This window comes from Arachis ipaensis, chromosome B04 (genome assembly GCF_000816755.2).
Source record: "Arachis ipaensis cultivar K30076 chromosome B04, Araip1.1, whole genome shotgun sequence".
In the NCBI taxonomy this organism is placed as follows: Eukaryota; Viridiplantae; Streptophyta; class Magnoliopsida; order Fabales; family Fabaceae; genus Arachis; species Arachis ipaensis.
In genome coordinates this window covers 99,623,109-99,640,346 of record NC_029788.2, presented here as the reverse complement: position 1 = coordinate 99,640,346, position 17,238 = coordinate 99,623,109, and the positions used below count along the sequence as shown (strand labels likewise).

The 17,238-nt window shown below is 35.9% G+C and overlaps 4 protein-coding genes across 6 annotated transcripts in view; 2 read left to right on the top strand and 2 right to left on the bottom strand.

Annotated features, from left to right (window-relative positions):
* Window positions 902-1,360, bottom strand: LOC107636759 (early nodulin-75-like). The gene has a single exon (XM_016340249.1). It carries the CDS (start codon window positions 1,358-1,360, stop codon window positions 902-904), a length of 459 nt encoding a protein of 152 aa, XP_016195735.1.
* Window positions 8,658-9,926, top strand: LOC107639549 (caffeic acid 3-O-methyltransferase-like). The gene is made up of 3 exons (XM_016343084.2): window positions 8,658-9,028; window positions 9,245-9,309; window positions 9,437-9,926. The coding sequence occupies exons 1-3, from the start codon at window positions 8,782-8,784 to the stop codon at window positions 9,734-9,736; spliced, it is 612 nt and encodes a 203-aa protein (XP_016198570.1). The 5' UTR covers window positions 8,658-8,781; the 3' UTR covers window positions 9,737-9,926.
* LOC107636758 lies at window positions 10,449-11,336 on the top strand. The gene has a single exon (XM_016340248.1). The coding sequence runs from the start codon at window positions 10,449-10,451 to the stop codon at window positions 11,334-11,336; it is 888 nt and encodes a 295-aa protein (XP_016195734.1).
* LOC107639548 (zinc finger matrin-type protein 2) overlaps window positions 14,751-17,238 on the bottom strand; it is a 9,655-nt gene continuing 7,167 nt past the window's right edge. For 2 of the 3 annotated variants that reach the window (XM_021121406.1, XM_016343082.2), the window contains exons 2-11: window positions 16,913-17,070; window positions 16,730-16,810; window positions 16,590-16,617; window positions 16,365-16,447; window positions 16,223-16,255; window positions 16,032-16,110; window positions 15,884-15,936; window positions 15,723-15,783; window positions 15,472-15,551; window positions 15,098-15,289 (exon numbers count right to left, since the gene is read on the bottom strand). In XM_021121406.1, the coding sequence (XP_020977065.1) occupies window positions 15,203-15,289; window positions 15,472-15,551; window positions 15,723-15,783; window positions 15,884-15,936; window positions 16,032-16,110; window positions 16,223-16,255; window positions 16,365-16,447; window positions 16,590-16,617; window positions 16,730-16,810; window positions 16,913-16,933 (606 nt within the window). In that variant the 5' untranslated portion in view covers window positions 16,934-17,070 and the 3' untranslated portion in view covers window positions 15,098-15,202. Of the gene's footprint in view, window positions 15,290-15,471; window positions 15,552-15,722; window positions 15,784-15,883; window positions 15,937-16,031; window positions 16,111-16,222; window positions 16,256-16,364; window positions 16,448-16,589; window positions 16,618-16,729; window positions 16,811-16,912; window positions 17,071-17,238 lie in introns of those variants that run through there. The other variant, XM_016343083.2, reaches the window with a different exon arrangement.

Sequence of the window (17,238 nt, the reverse complement as noted above, 5' to 3'; positions counted from 1 at the left end):
TGTTGAGATTCACCTTCTAGATGTGGTAGAGATTTTAGGAAACAATTTATTTGCTTTGAGCGAGCAGGACTTTCGCCCCTTGGGAGTCGGTGTTCGACCTCTTCTTAGAAGAGGTCGGACTTTATCCTGAGGTAAACCTTTATTGGTGGGTCTTTTAGTATGTACAATTTTAGTTAAAAGTATATATATAGTCTTTGTCTCTACGTTTTCAGAGTCAAGACGCGTTGTGTTTTGATTTTAGTTTATATATATATATATATATATATAAAAGGTTGACAAAACACAACGCGTCTTGACTCTGAAAACGTAGAGACAAAGACTATATATATACTTTTAACTAAAATTGTACCATTGACGAGTAGGAAAAATGTTAGATGATTAATAATTTCTTTTCTATATATATTTTTGTTTTATATTTGAATTAATGCTAACAAAATTTCTATTTTATATTACTAAAAGTGTTGACCCATGTCATTTCCTTTAAAGAGTGACATGAATAAAATGCATCTCTTGTGCTAAGCTTTAGAAAGTGCTTATTGAAATGAAGAGAATGGTAGAACCGTAGAAGCGATAAGTTGCATTGAAGGAGCAGCAGCAAGTATAAAAAGAAATCCATTATTAATAATAGATGGAGCAAGCAAGCTAGGTAGGAAGAGAAGTAAGAGAACAAAGACGAGGATCATCACTGGAAGCATCCGTAGAATAGTGGAGGATATAACAAGCTATAAATAAAGCAGGAAGCTAAGATAGAGATGGAAGTAAATTAAAGTATTAGAAGAAAACGATGATTACATGAGTATAAGCAGCAAAGAGTAGCGGCAACTACAATCCTAATAAGCCGCATTTTATTTAACATTTGAAATCACCGTAACCATCGCCATACTAACACGCATACATGCATTTAGTTGGCAGTTGGAGGCCAGTGGCCGTGATGAGGTGGGTGTGGATGTGGTTTGTAGTAACCGTCAGTCTCCTCATTCTCCGCCGGAGGGTGGTGACCGCCGTGTCCACCACCTCCATACGGTGGCTTGTAAGGACGAGGCTCATGGTGTTGTGGTGGCTTGTAGTAGCCATTAACCTCAACCTTCTCTACTTGCTCCTCCTGATGGGGTGGCTTTCCATATGGTGGCTTCTCGTGTGGTGGTTTTTCATATGGTGGCTTCTCATGTGGTGGCTTCTCATAGGGTGGCTTGTCGTGTGGTGGTTTCTCGAATGGTGGCTTATGGTATGGAGGCTTCTCATAGGGTGGCTTTTGGAATGGAGGCTTGTCGTGAATAGGTTTAGGGTATTCATCAGCAATGGAGACTGCTGCAAACACCAATGCAAGTAGCAACACTGCAAGTGTGTATTTGGGAGCCATGTTTGTTTTGGATGCTGAAACCAGGGAGGAGGGAGTGGGGTTTTATAGTGGTTCCATGCCATGCATGATGGCGTCATGGCACTTGTCATCTCTTCATTCTTTAGTCTCTTAAGTCCAATTGCTAAGTTTTTTAGTGGAATTTATTCAGACTTTGACAGAGACGGATGTCTGATCTGTGTGTTTGTCTTCGTTGTTGGGTCATATTTTATCTTATGTAATAACTAAAACCTTTGGACTGTTAGGAATAAGCTGCACGAGTTGAAATCTTTGACTATTTTGCTCAAATAATACGTCGTTAGGTAAATAATGTTATCAGAATCATAGGTAAAATTCGTCAAAAGTATGTCCTTCTTTTTCACATATTTTGGCTTATGTAGGACCAATAGTAAGTAATGCATGTGGTTTTGTTTGATGAAGAGTAATGGGTCAGTAACTTTTATAATTTGTAATCATTAAATAATTATTAATAATATTTTTAATAATATTAAATTTTATTCAATAATATAAAATTATTCACTTTTATTTTACTGATTCTAAACTTTTTCTTTATTTTCCGTCATCTACGAATAATATTTCCCGCATCTTTTATTTGTCGCCTCGGCTACGCATCATACCGTCAGTGCCTTCTATTTTTATTTCAGAGAATAACATTGAAAAAAGTTCCAATGAAAATACTTTATTTAAATAAATTTGATAATATTTTGACAATCACTTTTTCTCGACATCTAAAATATTAAATAGGAAATCTGCATAATAAATCGAACGCATGAGCTGGGTTAAATCGAAATCTATACACGTTTTAATCGAAAAAATAACGGCATAAAATAATGTGAATTAAAATTTCGTTTATCTGAGAGTCCCTGATTGGGATTTGAATCCTCTAAAGTTTGAATTTCACTTTAGAGAGTAAAGTGTGATCTCTCACCATTGATTTTATAGGTGGGACCAATCATAAATATGAAAGAGAAACTATTCAAGGGTAGAAGATCACACTTTACTCTCTAAAGTGAAATTCAAACTTTAGAGGATCCAAATTCCCCTGATTATCTCTAATACCGTACTTTGTGAAAAAATTGTTTCAGTTTCTATCAAATACGTTTTTTGTAAACAAATTCCAAATGACATGATTCATCTCTTATTCGATTTTTTCGTGTTGTTTGTAGTCGTTTAGTTTGTTTGGGATCTTTTTTATGATGTGCTAGAAACACTACTGGTAAATTGTTGTTGGTATAGACATTCGATGGCCTTTTGCATCGATGCGCATTAGTCGGCGAGAATGTCTTTTGGTGCCTTCCCTCATATACAACGAAACCAACACTCAAATAGACAATTGAATGATTGGATGTCCTCGTTTTTCATCAGGGTGCATCCAAGAAGTGTTGACTGACTGTGGTGATTCACGCCCACAAAATAACCAAAAATCATATTGTACCTGCATAAATGGACACTCTGACAAAGTGATGAACCAAAATGTGTAGATTTGGTGAACGTAAAGCCTTAATTTGGGTCTATGATGCACGGACATGGGACACGACACGACACAGGACACGCCGACACGCGAAATTTAAAATCTTATATGATACGGGGACACGCATACATATAAAATATAAAGTATTTTTTAGATAAATTATAATGATATTTTGATATTTTATTGATATTGAAATATAAATTAAAATTTTTAATTATTTTTAATCTCTTATTTTAATTATATCAAGTATTTAAAATATTTTTTATTTTAATAAATAATAATATATACTATATCTAAATTTATTTTAAGAATAAGACTGGACAAGCTGACACGTGATGGTATTTAGGTGTGTCCAGGTGTGTCCAGAAAAGAATTTTTTATTTTTTATTAAGACACGGTTGGACACAGCAGACACGCATGTCGGATGAGTGTCGGTGAGTGTTGTGTCCAAAATGTGTGCGACAGACGGACACGACAACTCAGCGAAGTGTCCGTGCTTCATAGATTTGGGTGAACCAAATACCTATTTGTGTTGTAGGTGGTGTCAAATGAAACTACGTCTCCGAAATACTAGCATACAGCCCTGCTTCTTGCATCGGCCCATAATACATTTTTGATGGAGTGATTGCCTTAGAGATTGAGCTCAAAAAAGAAATTTTGGTTCTTCTCTTTCTTTCTTAATAGGTATATACTTCCCGAATTCTTTGGCATCGTCTTGTTCGGAAACATTCTGTACTTCCCTTGTGATGTAATTCCTCGCATCTTTTTCTATAAAACTTAGTTTTCAATGACTGACGGCTGCTGCTACGAATGATTGGTATTTTTTGCTCGATCTGTTCTTGTTGGTTTCGATGGTGCAATGCACAAACATACTTAGCTCCCTGTGTTGTTTGAGCATCTCTGTACGGTCTGGACAGCAAGGGTATAAATGATTGAGAACAACTTTATAAATTGTCCAAAGACTGATGTCCTTCATTATGTGTACATAGATTTTGGCTGGACAGTTTATGCTGGCTGAGGGATTTGTCTTCAAAGTTAGAGATATCTTGGATTTCCACCTCCCTCTCTACTGTATACGATTAATTGATTCTTAATAATCTCGCATCCCTTTCAAGTCGTGTTCCTTATTTGGTAGAAAAACCAGCAAGTTTGAAATAATTTTTGTAGAACTTTCTAACTTCTTCTAGTGTCTTGTAAATCATCCCAACCTTTGGAACAAATTGTATGTTCATCCACAACACACCTGGTCTGCAGAATGAACCGAACATGCTATTATGGTGAAACAATTGTATAGTACTAAATGAATGGAACATTATCCATTGTATAAATTCAAATTCGAACAGATTTCTGCATAATTAACCGAACACGTTATTATGGTGAAACAATTGTATAGTACTAAATGAATGGAACATTATCCATTATATAAATTCAAATTTGAACAGCTTTCTGTATAGTGAACCGAACACGTTATTATGGTGAAACAATTGCATAGTACTAAATGAACGAAACATTATCCATTATATAAAATAAAATTCAAGACACCTGTGTCTACAATTTAGAGATTATCAATTCAATTCAATTTAGAACACCTACGTCCATTCAATTCAATTTAGCAATTGCATTTCATTCAATTTGATTCAAAAAATAATCCAAACCTCGTCTGCTTGATTCGTTTCAGAAGAATAATCCAAATCGCTCTCATTCAACTGATTTGAAGTTGAATCATTCATTGTTTTGATATCCTATTGAAATTCACATATCGAAGAAAGAAAATGAAAAAGAATAGGAAGAAGAGCGACGAGCAGCAGAGAAGAACAACGAACAGCAGAAAAGAAAAAGAAGAAGAACGACGTAGCAGCAGAGCAGATCCAAAAATTGCAATTAGATTGTTAACGTTGAAGAAGAAGCTTTACGCGCATTAATAGGAGGGGGGAGGGAGCGCGCATGTATTTCACGTAACTCAGAGGGAAGGGGGAGGTGCGTTAACAAAAAAGTGCTTGAATGACTTGGTTAGGTTTTTTACATGGATGTGGAGTATTATTGTATTTTTAATTAAATAAAATTTTTCAAATCTCATAAAGTGAATTCTTTTTTTTCTTGTGATCATTTTTCTTGATTCATTTGGTATTAATTCTCTCTGTTTTAACTGCTATAACTGAAAGATCTTTTTCAGTTATAAATATTGTAAAGAATGACTCAGAAACAAAATGAAATATGAATTTCTTGCTAATTGTCTTTTAATTATATTAAAAAAAATTGCTGAAAGATTTGACACAGATTCTATTATCAGTAAATTTTATGATACAAAAAATCGACCACTTCATTAATAAAAAATACACACATATTTTTTACACTTTAAAATATATTTTCTATCAATATATTTTTGTAATACATCTTATATTATATAATTTTTTACATAATTTTTTAATATTATATATATTATTGACCTCCCATAATAATATTTCGAAATCCATCCCTGAAGGTATACAACTTGGAAATTAGGGTTGATATTAATATGATTCGGGAATTTCATTACAAGCCGGAATCGTGTTATCAGAATATATCATCTCATCAAAAATCTTAGTCGGCTTAACATTTACCACCTTTTGTTACAATAATGCTATTTGTTCTTTAAAGTTAATTCTTAAATCAATTTTTAAATTTAATTACTTTATTATATTATTTTTTAATTTTTAAATTTTAGTTTTTTTTCATTTACTGTTTTAGTTTTTTTTTTTTTTATTCACAAAAATTTTGCATTTTTTATTCACAAAATCTGCAACTTCAATTTTTTTTTTATTCCTTAGTTTCATGAAAAACATGTACTATCATAGGTATTAATAGGGATTTTATTTAAATAAATAAAAAATTACATTAATTATCAAAATAAATAATTTTAAAAATACTTACCGTTTTGCGTTTTCCAGTCATATCTCGTTTACACTGTAAAGAGATGACATTTCATGTATCTTGTTTACAGTGTAAACGAGATATGACGCATATTCTATCTCGTTTACGGTGTAAACGAGATAAACATGTATTTCGTTTACACTGTAAATGAGATACATGAAATACTCATGTCGTTTATACTGTAAACGAGATACAATGAGTTGTGTCCCACCAACTATAAAAAGATGTGTAACCTTTGATATTCTTCACAAACTTTTCGTATCATATTTCTCACAAATACAAGGCATGGCCACTAATAATCCTTATATAGTTGTGCTTGTGTATCCCAATTGCTGCATGTTTAACGGAAACAACGGGGTCACATTTGAGTGCGAGGATCCGATATTGTTTCGCACTTAATGTGTGAATACGTTGTCGGATTTGAAGAGTTTGATACTGAGCAAGCTCGGAGATACAGTGGCGAGAGAAATCGGAAGGTGGCTAACGAACGGATTTTTTGTTAGTAAAGAAATTCACAAAAGTAATCACGTTGTAAGTATAGTTTCTAAACCAACAATAATCCTTTCGTACAAAAACTTGTTTGTCACTAAAGCAAACCAAATAAAAATAATAACCGAATTATTCAAACCTCGGGTCGTCTCTCAAGGAATTGCAAGGAGGTGTAATTTATTATTGGTTATGGGATTGTATCTTTTTGGATTTTTAAATAAGGAACAAGAAAAGTAAATTGCAAGAAAGTAAATTAATAATTAAGAAAACTCTTGGTAAGGTATGAGAATTAGACGTCCTATCCTAGTTATCCTTATCAATTGTGATGAGAATTGTTCATTGCTCCCACTTAGTTAACCCTTACTAAATAAAGGATAGTCAAGTGGACTAATCAATTTGATTCTTCAACTCCTAGTCAACTCCTAAGGAAAAACTAGCTTTAGAGGGATCCAAATCAACCAGCAACTTACAATTATCAATCAACAAAGGAGTTTGATAACTCAAGCGTCTCCAATTACTCAACCAAAGCTAAGAATGTAAAAAACTAAATTAAAATCATAAATATGAAATACCTCAAATTGCATTAAATAAAGAAATCAAATCTAACATGGAGTTCATGAACCAGATTGGGAAAATAAATAAACTAGAATGCTAGAATAAATAAAAGTAGAAGAGAAACTAAATTTAAGGAACATTGAACCTGGAATTGAGAAGAAGTAATCCTAAAACTAAGAGAAATCCTAAAACCTAGAGAGAGGAGAGAGCCTCTCTCTCTAGCAACTACATCTAAAACCTAAATTGTGAATAATGAATAGTGTGTATATGTTGTCCTTGTGTTTCCCCCATTCTTCAGCTCTTATTCTGTGTTTTTCGGGCTTGAAACTGGGCCAAAGGGAGCCCAGAAATCGCCCCCAGCGCTTTCTGCAACTTTCTGCACGTGGCGCATGTCACGCGTACGCGTAGGTCACGCGTGCACGTCATTTGGCGAAATTCCTTTTCACGCGTACGCGTCAGTCACGCATACGCGTCGCTCGTCTTCTATGCTAGGCATGCGTACGCGTCGCCCATGCGTGAGCGTCATTTGGCAAAATTCCTTTTCACGCGTACGCGTCGCCCATGCGTGCGCGTCGCTGCCAGTTTCTCAAATACTTCATTTTTCGCGTTCCTTCCACTTTTGCATGTTTCCTTTCCATCCTCTAAGCCATTCTTTCCCTCTAAAGCCTGAAAGTACTCAACACACAGATCACGGCATCGAATGGTAATAAAGGATAATTAAAATTGACAGTTTAAAGGCCCAGGAAACATGTTTTCAATCATAGCACAGAATTAGGAAGGAAAATGTAAAACCATGCAAATTATGTGAATAAGTGAACAAATAATTGATAAAAACCACTCAAATCAGCACAATATAAACCATAAAATAGTGGTTTATCAGTGGCGTATAGGTTACTGGCCCCCATGGGTAATGGAGTCTTTCGATTTCGACTATTCCGACTTCAAGGGGACGAGCCTGTGCGAGTGATGTTCAATATACATGGGAGGATCATGGTGGAGCAAGTAATAGAGCTGTCTGCAGAGGTGGGGCACAGTGATGGTGGTCCTTCTGTACACTCAACCTATGTGTAGGACAACCGACCTCTCGCACCACCGCTCATTCATGTCACCGTTCCAGTGGATGAGGCGGAGGGTGTGGAGGAGTCAGATGAGGATTACGTGCCGGACAGTGGTGATAGCGAATCGTCCGATGGTGAGGATGAGAATGAGTGTGTTCCGGAGACACCCGTTCCGACTGCTCCCCGCCATGTCCTGCCTCCCCCTCTTCTGATACCGGCGCTTTCGGCAGTTCCGTCTCACTATCATAGTCTGAATTTGGACGCCATGCACGAGAGGACTCCGTTTCTTGACACGGGTGAAGAGGATTACAACCTAGACGACAGTGTAGAGTTTCGGGTCGGACACAAGTTTAGAAGCAAAGAGGCAATGCTTCAAGGTGTGAAGAACTACAATATTCGGAGGAGTGCAGAGTACCGAGTGATAGAATCAGACCGGTTAAAGTACCATGTGCAGTGTCGTCAAGCTGATAATGGGTGTCAATGGAGCCTCCATGTGGCTCTTCGACAGAACCTTAGATACTGGTAATATTAAGTTTATGTGTGCCTTTCAATACTTCATTATGATATACTTAGTAGGTGTACAAAGTGCCTAAAGGAATCCTGTGTTGTTGTCTTCAGGGAGGTTTATAATTTAAAATTTAAAATAAATAAAATAATTTTAAAAAGAATAACTAAAAAAATGGGATTCTCTAACATTAATCTAACAAAAAGTATCATTATTTTTTCGGAATTTTTCCCCTTCACATATATAATTTTACATCGACATAATATCGCTTAATGTTGTTATAACCACATTTAATAAAAAAAAAATGTACCATTTTGGGAATATGCAATTATGCATGGCATTATAGGATGCTTTGATAAATACTTGGCCATTCGTGGCGGAGGCAGTGGAGGATCCAACAACGGTGCCGTTCAAGAAGGCTAACGGCGACGGAGCGATGAGCTACTACTCAAAAAGGCCGAATATGATAAACTTGTTTGGCAAGGCTATGCGTAGTGTGTCCGTACCATTCATGAGGGAAATGCTAGAGAACTATGATGGATTCAATGGTGTTGAATCATTGGTTGATGTTGGTGGCAACTATGGTGACTGTTTAGAAATGATTATGCAAAGGTACCCTAATATCCGTAAGGGCATCAACTTCGATTTGCCCCATGTCGTTGCTCATGCACCACCTCTTCCAGGTTCTCTTGTTTCCTATTTCATTTTTAGTTATGGACATGGCTTAATCTATATTCAAATAGGATTGGGGTGTTTGTGTTCTAGTAATGGCATTTGGATAATTAGTTTTTTAAAAAAAAATGGTAATTTGATAATAAATTTGTAAAAATTTGACACATTAATAAAAAAACATTGTTGTGACTAGTTAATTAACATGTGTGTCCCGTTGTGCATTTTAGGAATAATCCATGTAGGTGGTGACGCCCATGAATTTGTTCCCAATGGAGATGCTATATTCTTAAAGGTCTTTCTCACTCTCTCAATTTCAGTCTTATTACAAACAAATATTCCTAGATTCAATTTTAACTTGAAATAGTTACAATTCGATGTTAACATGGAAAATTTCAATACATATACATCAAATGTTTCAGTGGCTAGTTACAACATCGACGGACGAGGATACCAAGAAGGTGTTTGAGAATTGTTACAAGGCACTTCCAAATGGAGGGAAATTGATTGTTGTTGAGCCCGTGCTGCCAGAGTCAACGGATGAAAGTCAAAGAACAAGGACATTACTTGGTGCTGACGTGTACAACATGACAATGTACAATCCTAAGGGGAAGCAGAGAACCGAACAACAATTCAAAGATCTTGCCAATTTTGCTGGGTTCTCTTCTTGCCGTGCCTTCTATGTTGATCCTTTCATGTCTGTTCTTGAGTTTCAGAAATGATCAAAAGGCTCACATCATGTTTTAGTATTATATGTGTAGTAGTGTCATGTTAATCATGTCCTTGGCGAATCGTGAATTAATAAATAATGGGCATGAATAATTGAATTAAGAACATTCTACTGGGTACTAATAATGGTTTTTATGAACAAGTTAAGTGTTTTAAGCATATTAGTGAAGAGATTAGTATTTTTAAAAAAATTCTAGTTTTTGAACATTATATACTTTGAAAGTTTAAAAATTTTAATTTTTCAATATAAGTTTTTTTACATTTAACACTACTATAAGGTGTCTTTAGCTAAATCTATTAAACTAATAGTGTTGTCTAAAGTGTTAAAAATTAATTGTCTAATATATACATATACTGATAGATTACACATTAACAACTTTAAGTTTTCTAAAGTCATATATCAGGATTTTTTATTTAAATAAATAAAATAAAAGTAATAATTACTTAAATAAATAATTTTAAAAATATTTATCGTTTTGTATTCTCTACTCATATTTCGTTTACAGTGTAAACAAGATATGACACGTCAGTTAAACCACGTTTATCTCGTTTACACTGTAAACAAGATACATTAAATTTCATCTCGTGTACAGTGTAAACGAGATATATGGAAGACAATTCCAATAGCTATAAAAGGATGTGTAATCCTTGGTATTCTTCACAAATTTTTTCTATCCTTTTTGTGTCTCATATTTTTCACAAATAATGGCCAGTGATAGTCCATACATATATGCCAATTGTCGAATGAGAAATGGCGACAACGGGGTGACATTTGAGTGTGAGGATCCGATATTGTTTCGCACTCAGCGTGTGGAGACGTTGTCCGATTTGAAGAGTTTGATATTGAGCAAGCTCGGTGGTACACAAGCGAGGAAAATCGGAAGGGTGGCATATAGGTTGCTGGCACCCATGGGTAACGGAGTCTTCCGGTTTCGACTATTCCGACTTCTTGGGGACGAGCATGTGCGACTGATGGTCGACATCCATGGGAGGATCATGGTGGAGCAGGTAATGGAGCTTTCAGCAGAGGTGGGACACAGTGGTGATGGGAGTTCCGTACACTCGACCTATGTACAGGACGACCGACACCTCGCACCACCGCCCATTCATGTCACCATTCCAGTGGATGAGGCAGTGGAGGGCGAGGAGGAGTCAGACGAGGATTACGTAGCGGACAGTATGGACAGCGACTTGTCCGATAGTGGGGATGAGGATGAGTATGTTCCGGAGACACCTGTTCAGACTGTGGCGCGCCATGTCCTCCCTCCACCTCTCCCAATTCCGACGCTTTCGGCACTTCCATCTCACTATCACAGTCTGGATTTGGACGCCATGCACGAGAGGACTCCGTTTCTTGACACGGGTGAAGAGGATTACAACCTAGACGACAGTGTAGAGTTTCGGGTCGGACACAAGTTTAGAAGCAAAGAGGCAATGCTTCAAGGTGTGAAGAACTACAATATTCGGAGGAGTGCAGAGTACCGAGTGATAGAATCAGACCGGTTAAAGTACCATGTGCAGTGTCGTCAAGCTGATAATGGGTGTCAATGGAGCCTCCATGTGGCTCTTCGACAGAACCTTAGATACTGGTAATATTAAGTTTATGTGTGCCTTTCAATACTTCATTATGATATACTTAGTAGGTGTACAAAGTGCCTAAAGGAATCCTGTGTTGTTGTCTTCAGGGAGGTTCGGAGGGTTGGTGGAGTGCATAGTTATCTAGCACCCACCATGTCTCAAGACCATCGTCAGCTAGACAGCAGTCTGATATGTCGGGTCATCTTGCCGTTGATTCAATCCAACCCCTTTGTCAGCATTCGGTTTTGCAAGGTGCGGTCCAAGCGAGCTATCACTTCAAACCGTCCTACAGAAAGGTGTGGATGGCCAAGCAGAAGGCAATTGCACAAATCTATAGGGATTGGGAGGAGTCGTACAATAAGGTTCCCAAGTTGCTTCAGGCACTGCAGAGCTGTTTTCCTAGTAACCACCATAAGTGCACCAGGTTGTTGGACTTGTCTGTCAGCATATACCCTCCGATCAGTAACATAATGTAGCATCGCGCATACTGTCGGAGGGTCTCAGGATCGTCGGTGGGGGGCATCTGTCGTACACGATCACGCAACCAGACCAACTTCAGCGTGAACGACTCCTTCCTCTGCTCCGCCTGCTGTGCCGCCACCGGTGGCCTGGCACCAAGCAGCTGCTCCACCATCGCCCACGTCTCAGTGCCGTACCACCAACCGAAGTCACGAAGGCACCCCCAACGAGGTTCCCGTGTGCACGCAGGCCGATGTGGTACACCACGTCCTGCAGGGTGATAGTGACCTCACCCCACGAAAGATGAAACGTGTGCATCTCCGAACGCCATCGCTCCACGAGTGTCGAGTGCCAATATCAGGGAATTGTCAAATGTGAAGTCCCTGAGTGGCACCGTGTTGCCGAATCTGGCCTCAACCAGATATGGGACGATAGCATCTGGTGGAGGAAGGGTATGGCTGACTCGTCGGGGCAATAGAAGGCGAGGCCTCTGCGGAATGAAAAATAAATTTTTAATGTATACATACATAATAATACATATTACTCAGTGTTTGTCACTACGAGACTATCCTAGCAATGTCCACATACTTACTTTAACTAAACATAACAACGCAACTAACCTCAAAGTCGGCCGCCCCAGTGTAATGTGAAGTCTCGTTTAGTCTGTTAATGTCACCGTTGTTGCCCGCTTGGCGTGCCATCACCGTCTCTGACTCAGATATGGAAGGAAAAGGTTAAAACATCGGAGAAAGAGTTTGACTAGGTCAAAGTGAGGTCCAGCAAATGTGTGTAAACGACTTATACTTGTAGGCGACTCTCAGCCTTATCTCGTTTACAGTGTAAAACAAGATATGACTGGAAAACGCAAAACAGTAAATATTTTTAAATTTATCTATTTCGGTAATTAATGCAATTTTTTTATTTATTTAAATAAAAAATCCGTATTAGTAGAAGTTGATATTCAACATTACATTAACATTTTTAAAATGTTGTGATTATTTTGTTTGTGTTTTTTTATTATTTTATATATATTCATAACACATCTAAAATAAGAAGACAACACATAAAATACTTTTAGTATGCATCTAAAATTTATTTAAATCTGTGTTTATATTTTTTACATAAATAAATTTTAAACACATCCAAAATAATAAGATAACATATAAAATACTTTTAGTACACATCCGAAATTCATCGAATTTATGCTTATATTTTCTTAACATAAATATTTTTTTTAAGACAAATAATAACAAAAAATTGATTCTCTTTTGCTGCTTTGATTTTGAGAACAGCTCAATATATATAGCACTTCTTCTACAATAAAGTCCATGAACCAGATTGTTAAACAAGTTTTTTAAACCATGCATATAAAACTAATAAATAGAAATCTCTGTATACTCAAAGGAAAAGAGAACTTTGTTTGTCATAAAGCAAACGTGATCGTCACTACTATTAGGCTAATGTTCAATCATATTGTTGTATACATTAATGAACACATCTAAAATTACAAAATTGTATACTAAATAATTTCTTAACACATTCGAAACTCATCCAAAAATAATTGTGTTTATTATTCTTGTTAATTAGAATAAAAAAACACATATACGCGTCTTAAAACCAAAAAAATAATTTTGATTGTATTATTTTAATTTTAATTCTTCTTCAACCGTTACTGCACAATTTCACTGCACCTTCTTCTTCTTCTTGCTGCACATTCTTCTTCCTCTTCCTCTTCCTCTTCTTCTCCTTCTTCATTTACGTGCTTTTCTCTCTGTTTTCTTTCTTTATTATTTTCGATTTCCATTATTTTTTTATATCAAGCTCTGAAATCGTTTTTGAAGAAGAAGAAGCAGCAGAAGATGAGGAGGAGAAAGAGAAAGAGTTCTGAATTATGCATAAGGTGTACTTCAACGAATTTTGGGTGTATTTCTTAAATCCTTTGGGTGTAGTTTTGTAATCCTTTGAGTGTATTTCTGTAATCCTTTGGGTGTATTTCTATAATCGTTGTACTTCAACGAATTTTGGGTGTATTTCTATAATCGTTTGGGTAAATTCCTGTAACAGTTTGGGTGTATTTCTGTAACCTTTTGGGTGTATTTCTGTCATTGTTTGGTTGTATTTCTGTAATCGTTTTGGTGTATTTCTGAAGTTCCATTATCTTCAAAACGATTTCAAAGTTTGAATTCAGAAACCATGAAAATCGAAAAAAAAACGAAGCAAGAATACCAATAATAAACGCAAGTAAAACAACTAATAAAAAGGCAAAGAGAATAACGAAGAAATACATGGAGGAGGAAGAAGAGGAAGAGGAAGAGGAGTCGTTCATAATACACGGTGAGTGTAGCGCTTTGTAAACTGAATAACGCATTAAAAGACCCGTATGTGTAGCAACTTGTAAAACTTGTAAGTCAAACAGACTTGTATGTGTAGTAGGCCTCTTTTATTAATGGAATAGGTCATTCTAAAGACAGTCATTTTTGTCCGATTTTACCTAGGCTTATACTTATTTGTTATTTGTTTTTAAATTATTTTTGTCAATGATATAATTTTTGGAATATTACTTTAGTAGTTATCGAATATTTAATTATAAGTATGAATATAGTTTTATTATATTATATATGAAATACAATTTAATTATCAAATTCATTCAAATTTTTATATTGGCGATTGATTAAAAGTTTTATATGGATAATTGATCAATAACTGAAACAATTTTTTCATCAATGAAACAAAGATTGAAAAAAAATATGGAATGAAGGCTTCATTTGAATCTAAATACCAAAGATTTAAAAACATGACATATATAATATCTCACAATTTTAAAGATCAAATTTTGATGAGATTTTTCAGAAATAATATTAAAAAAAGTAAGACTTTTTTATCATTAATCACACCATGGCAAGTTAATATGCCAACTTTACACACCATTAACAGAAATCACACCAGACATTAATACGAGTCACGATTGAATATTTGGAGATCCTATTGAGTAAATTAAAATTTGGAGGTTCAATTTCAAGCCAAGGTGAAATTTCATGGTAAAATTGAGTCTTAACTCGAATGTCGTACTTAAATTGGCTGTTATCCTCCAAACTAATGTAACAATGGCAAAAATGTCTACTCTATAATTTGCCAAGAACGTTAATCGTGAATTGAGCCAAGGGTAGTTGTCACTTGTCAAGCCCAATACATAAACTAGCAAAGCACACTTGTGTAGAGCTTACATAAGATTACATAACATAGTTCTCATAAGAAATATACAAGAACCAAAGAAAAAAAGTCACATTAAGAACCAGCTCCCAAACTTCCAATATTTAGACCCGCTAATATTTCCTTTCACCATAGATTGACCTTTAAACCACCGGGAATCAGGCTGGTAGATTCAGCTTATCATTGCAGAAAAGCTGCTCAAAATAATGGCATCATTTCTTTGATGACCGGAAACCACCAAACCCCATCATGGCCGCAACATCAGGATCAATTTCCGGTTCTTCCACTGCCTTCTCTTTCTGAATTCAAAATAAAACACTACCTGATTACTAGTTGGATGAAAACTTTTTTTTACTCCTAAAAAGATGGTTACCATTATTACCGGTCAAAATAAAGAACATTAAGAGAAAAGAAGAAAAATCAGGGTTGATAGAAAGGAGGTGGAACAATGATACAAAATAAGCAACTACAGACTCCTGACCTTTTCCTTCTTCTTTTCACGACGTAATCGTTTTCTTTCTTCCTCTTCTTGCTGCTGTTTTAGAACCCTTTCGTCAAGATCTACAAAAGGTAGAGGCAACGTTAAAGAAATGAGTCAATGACCATCATACATGGAAGATAAGTTAAAGGTCTATAGTTCCAGGCGAAGGTAAAGACAACAAGAATAGTAGATAGATTTGACTTTGAAACTTTGTAAGGTTCTGATTAATGGGGTAAAATCCAATGCATTACCTTGCTCGGTGAATGTGCCAAGATCTTTACGTTTCTTAAGAACCTCAAATCGTTCCTGAACCTGTTTCCCACCAAAAAATTTACTACTGCCCCCAAAGATACTAAAATATGTACTGAAACCAAATGACAGACAGAAAAGATTGTCTATCTTTAGAGGTTACCTGTTGGAGAGAGGCTCGTTCAACTCGCATAGACATGCCCAAAGCTCTTTGATCTAAGAGACAAACATAAGAATAAAATGAGCAAAGTGAAGGCTAACTGAAAACTGCATCAACTAATGGAAGGAACCATATATAAATGGCCACGTACGTTTCTTTCCATTAATATGATCCAAGTAGTTCGCTGAGTCCTTTACCACACACTCACAAACAGAGCAGTAATATCCAGCCTGATAAGCAAGTCATCATATCAAAATCAGTTACATACACAAGATCGCCCATAGCAAATATTGAAACAAAGCTGAGAGTTTTCTTAATATTTATATCGTGGTAAAAGTATACCTGCTGACTCAGTGGTGCAACCGGCGTAACAACCTGCAACATTGCATTTTATCAATAAAGTTGAGGCGTTAGATAGATGCATATAAAAGTTTAGTCGTTCAGAAATGCTAGAACAATGACATGGGTGTCCATAGTTGCTTACTTGAGTCTTGCCTAGGCGGGACTCGAGGTCGACTTCATAATCTCTATGTTTTAGGGGTTTCCTCTGCACTGGAGGACCTTTAGCTGCATCAATATGACAAAGGTGATGTCAACTTGATATAATATCACTTGAAAATTTCTCCAACTTAACAAAATAATTAACCCAAGAACATTGAAAATATTTTGAAGCTAATGCAAATAGAGGCATATGAAGTAAGTGGCACACCTTTAGATTTAGATCGACCCTCCTCCTCCTGTTCAAATTTGACATAAAATACAACACAATATTATGAATTATTAAAAAAAAGCCAGAAATTATTGGAAATTCGGAAATAGAACACTAACGTTTAAGTAAAAAGAAATTACCTGCCTCTCACGCTCCCGAGCTCGTTCCAAATACTCTTCTCGATCGAATTTTCTTCTGAAGGTGTTGTCAACCCCAGCCACCTGATCCCAACACAAAATTCAACACTTGATGTTGGTTTTGAAAGTAAAAGATGGCGATATTCGAAGGGGATAAAGTTCCGATAAAAATATTGTTAGAATTACATTGTTGCTGGTGTTAGACATGGATGCAATAATTCCAACAGCTTCTGAATCCGAAACTGAAACTACTGTCTGCTAATAAGGGCAGAAACAAAGGGAAGATGACAGATGGATGATTTGAATCAGCAAACCCTAGCAAAGCTTCGAAGATGAAATCTGACCTGGATACAAAAGGAATGAACGGGAAGAATGTTCGAATTAAGGTTGCTGATTAATTTTTCTCTCTTTCTATTTCAAAATTGAGTAACTCTTATATTTTGAATTAGGAATCTGGTTTGAGAATAATAATAATAATAATAATAATAATAATAATAATAATAATAATAATC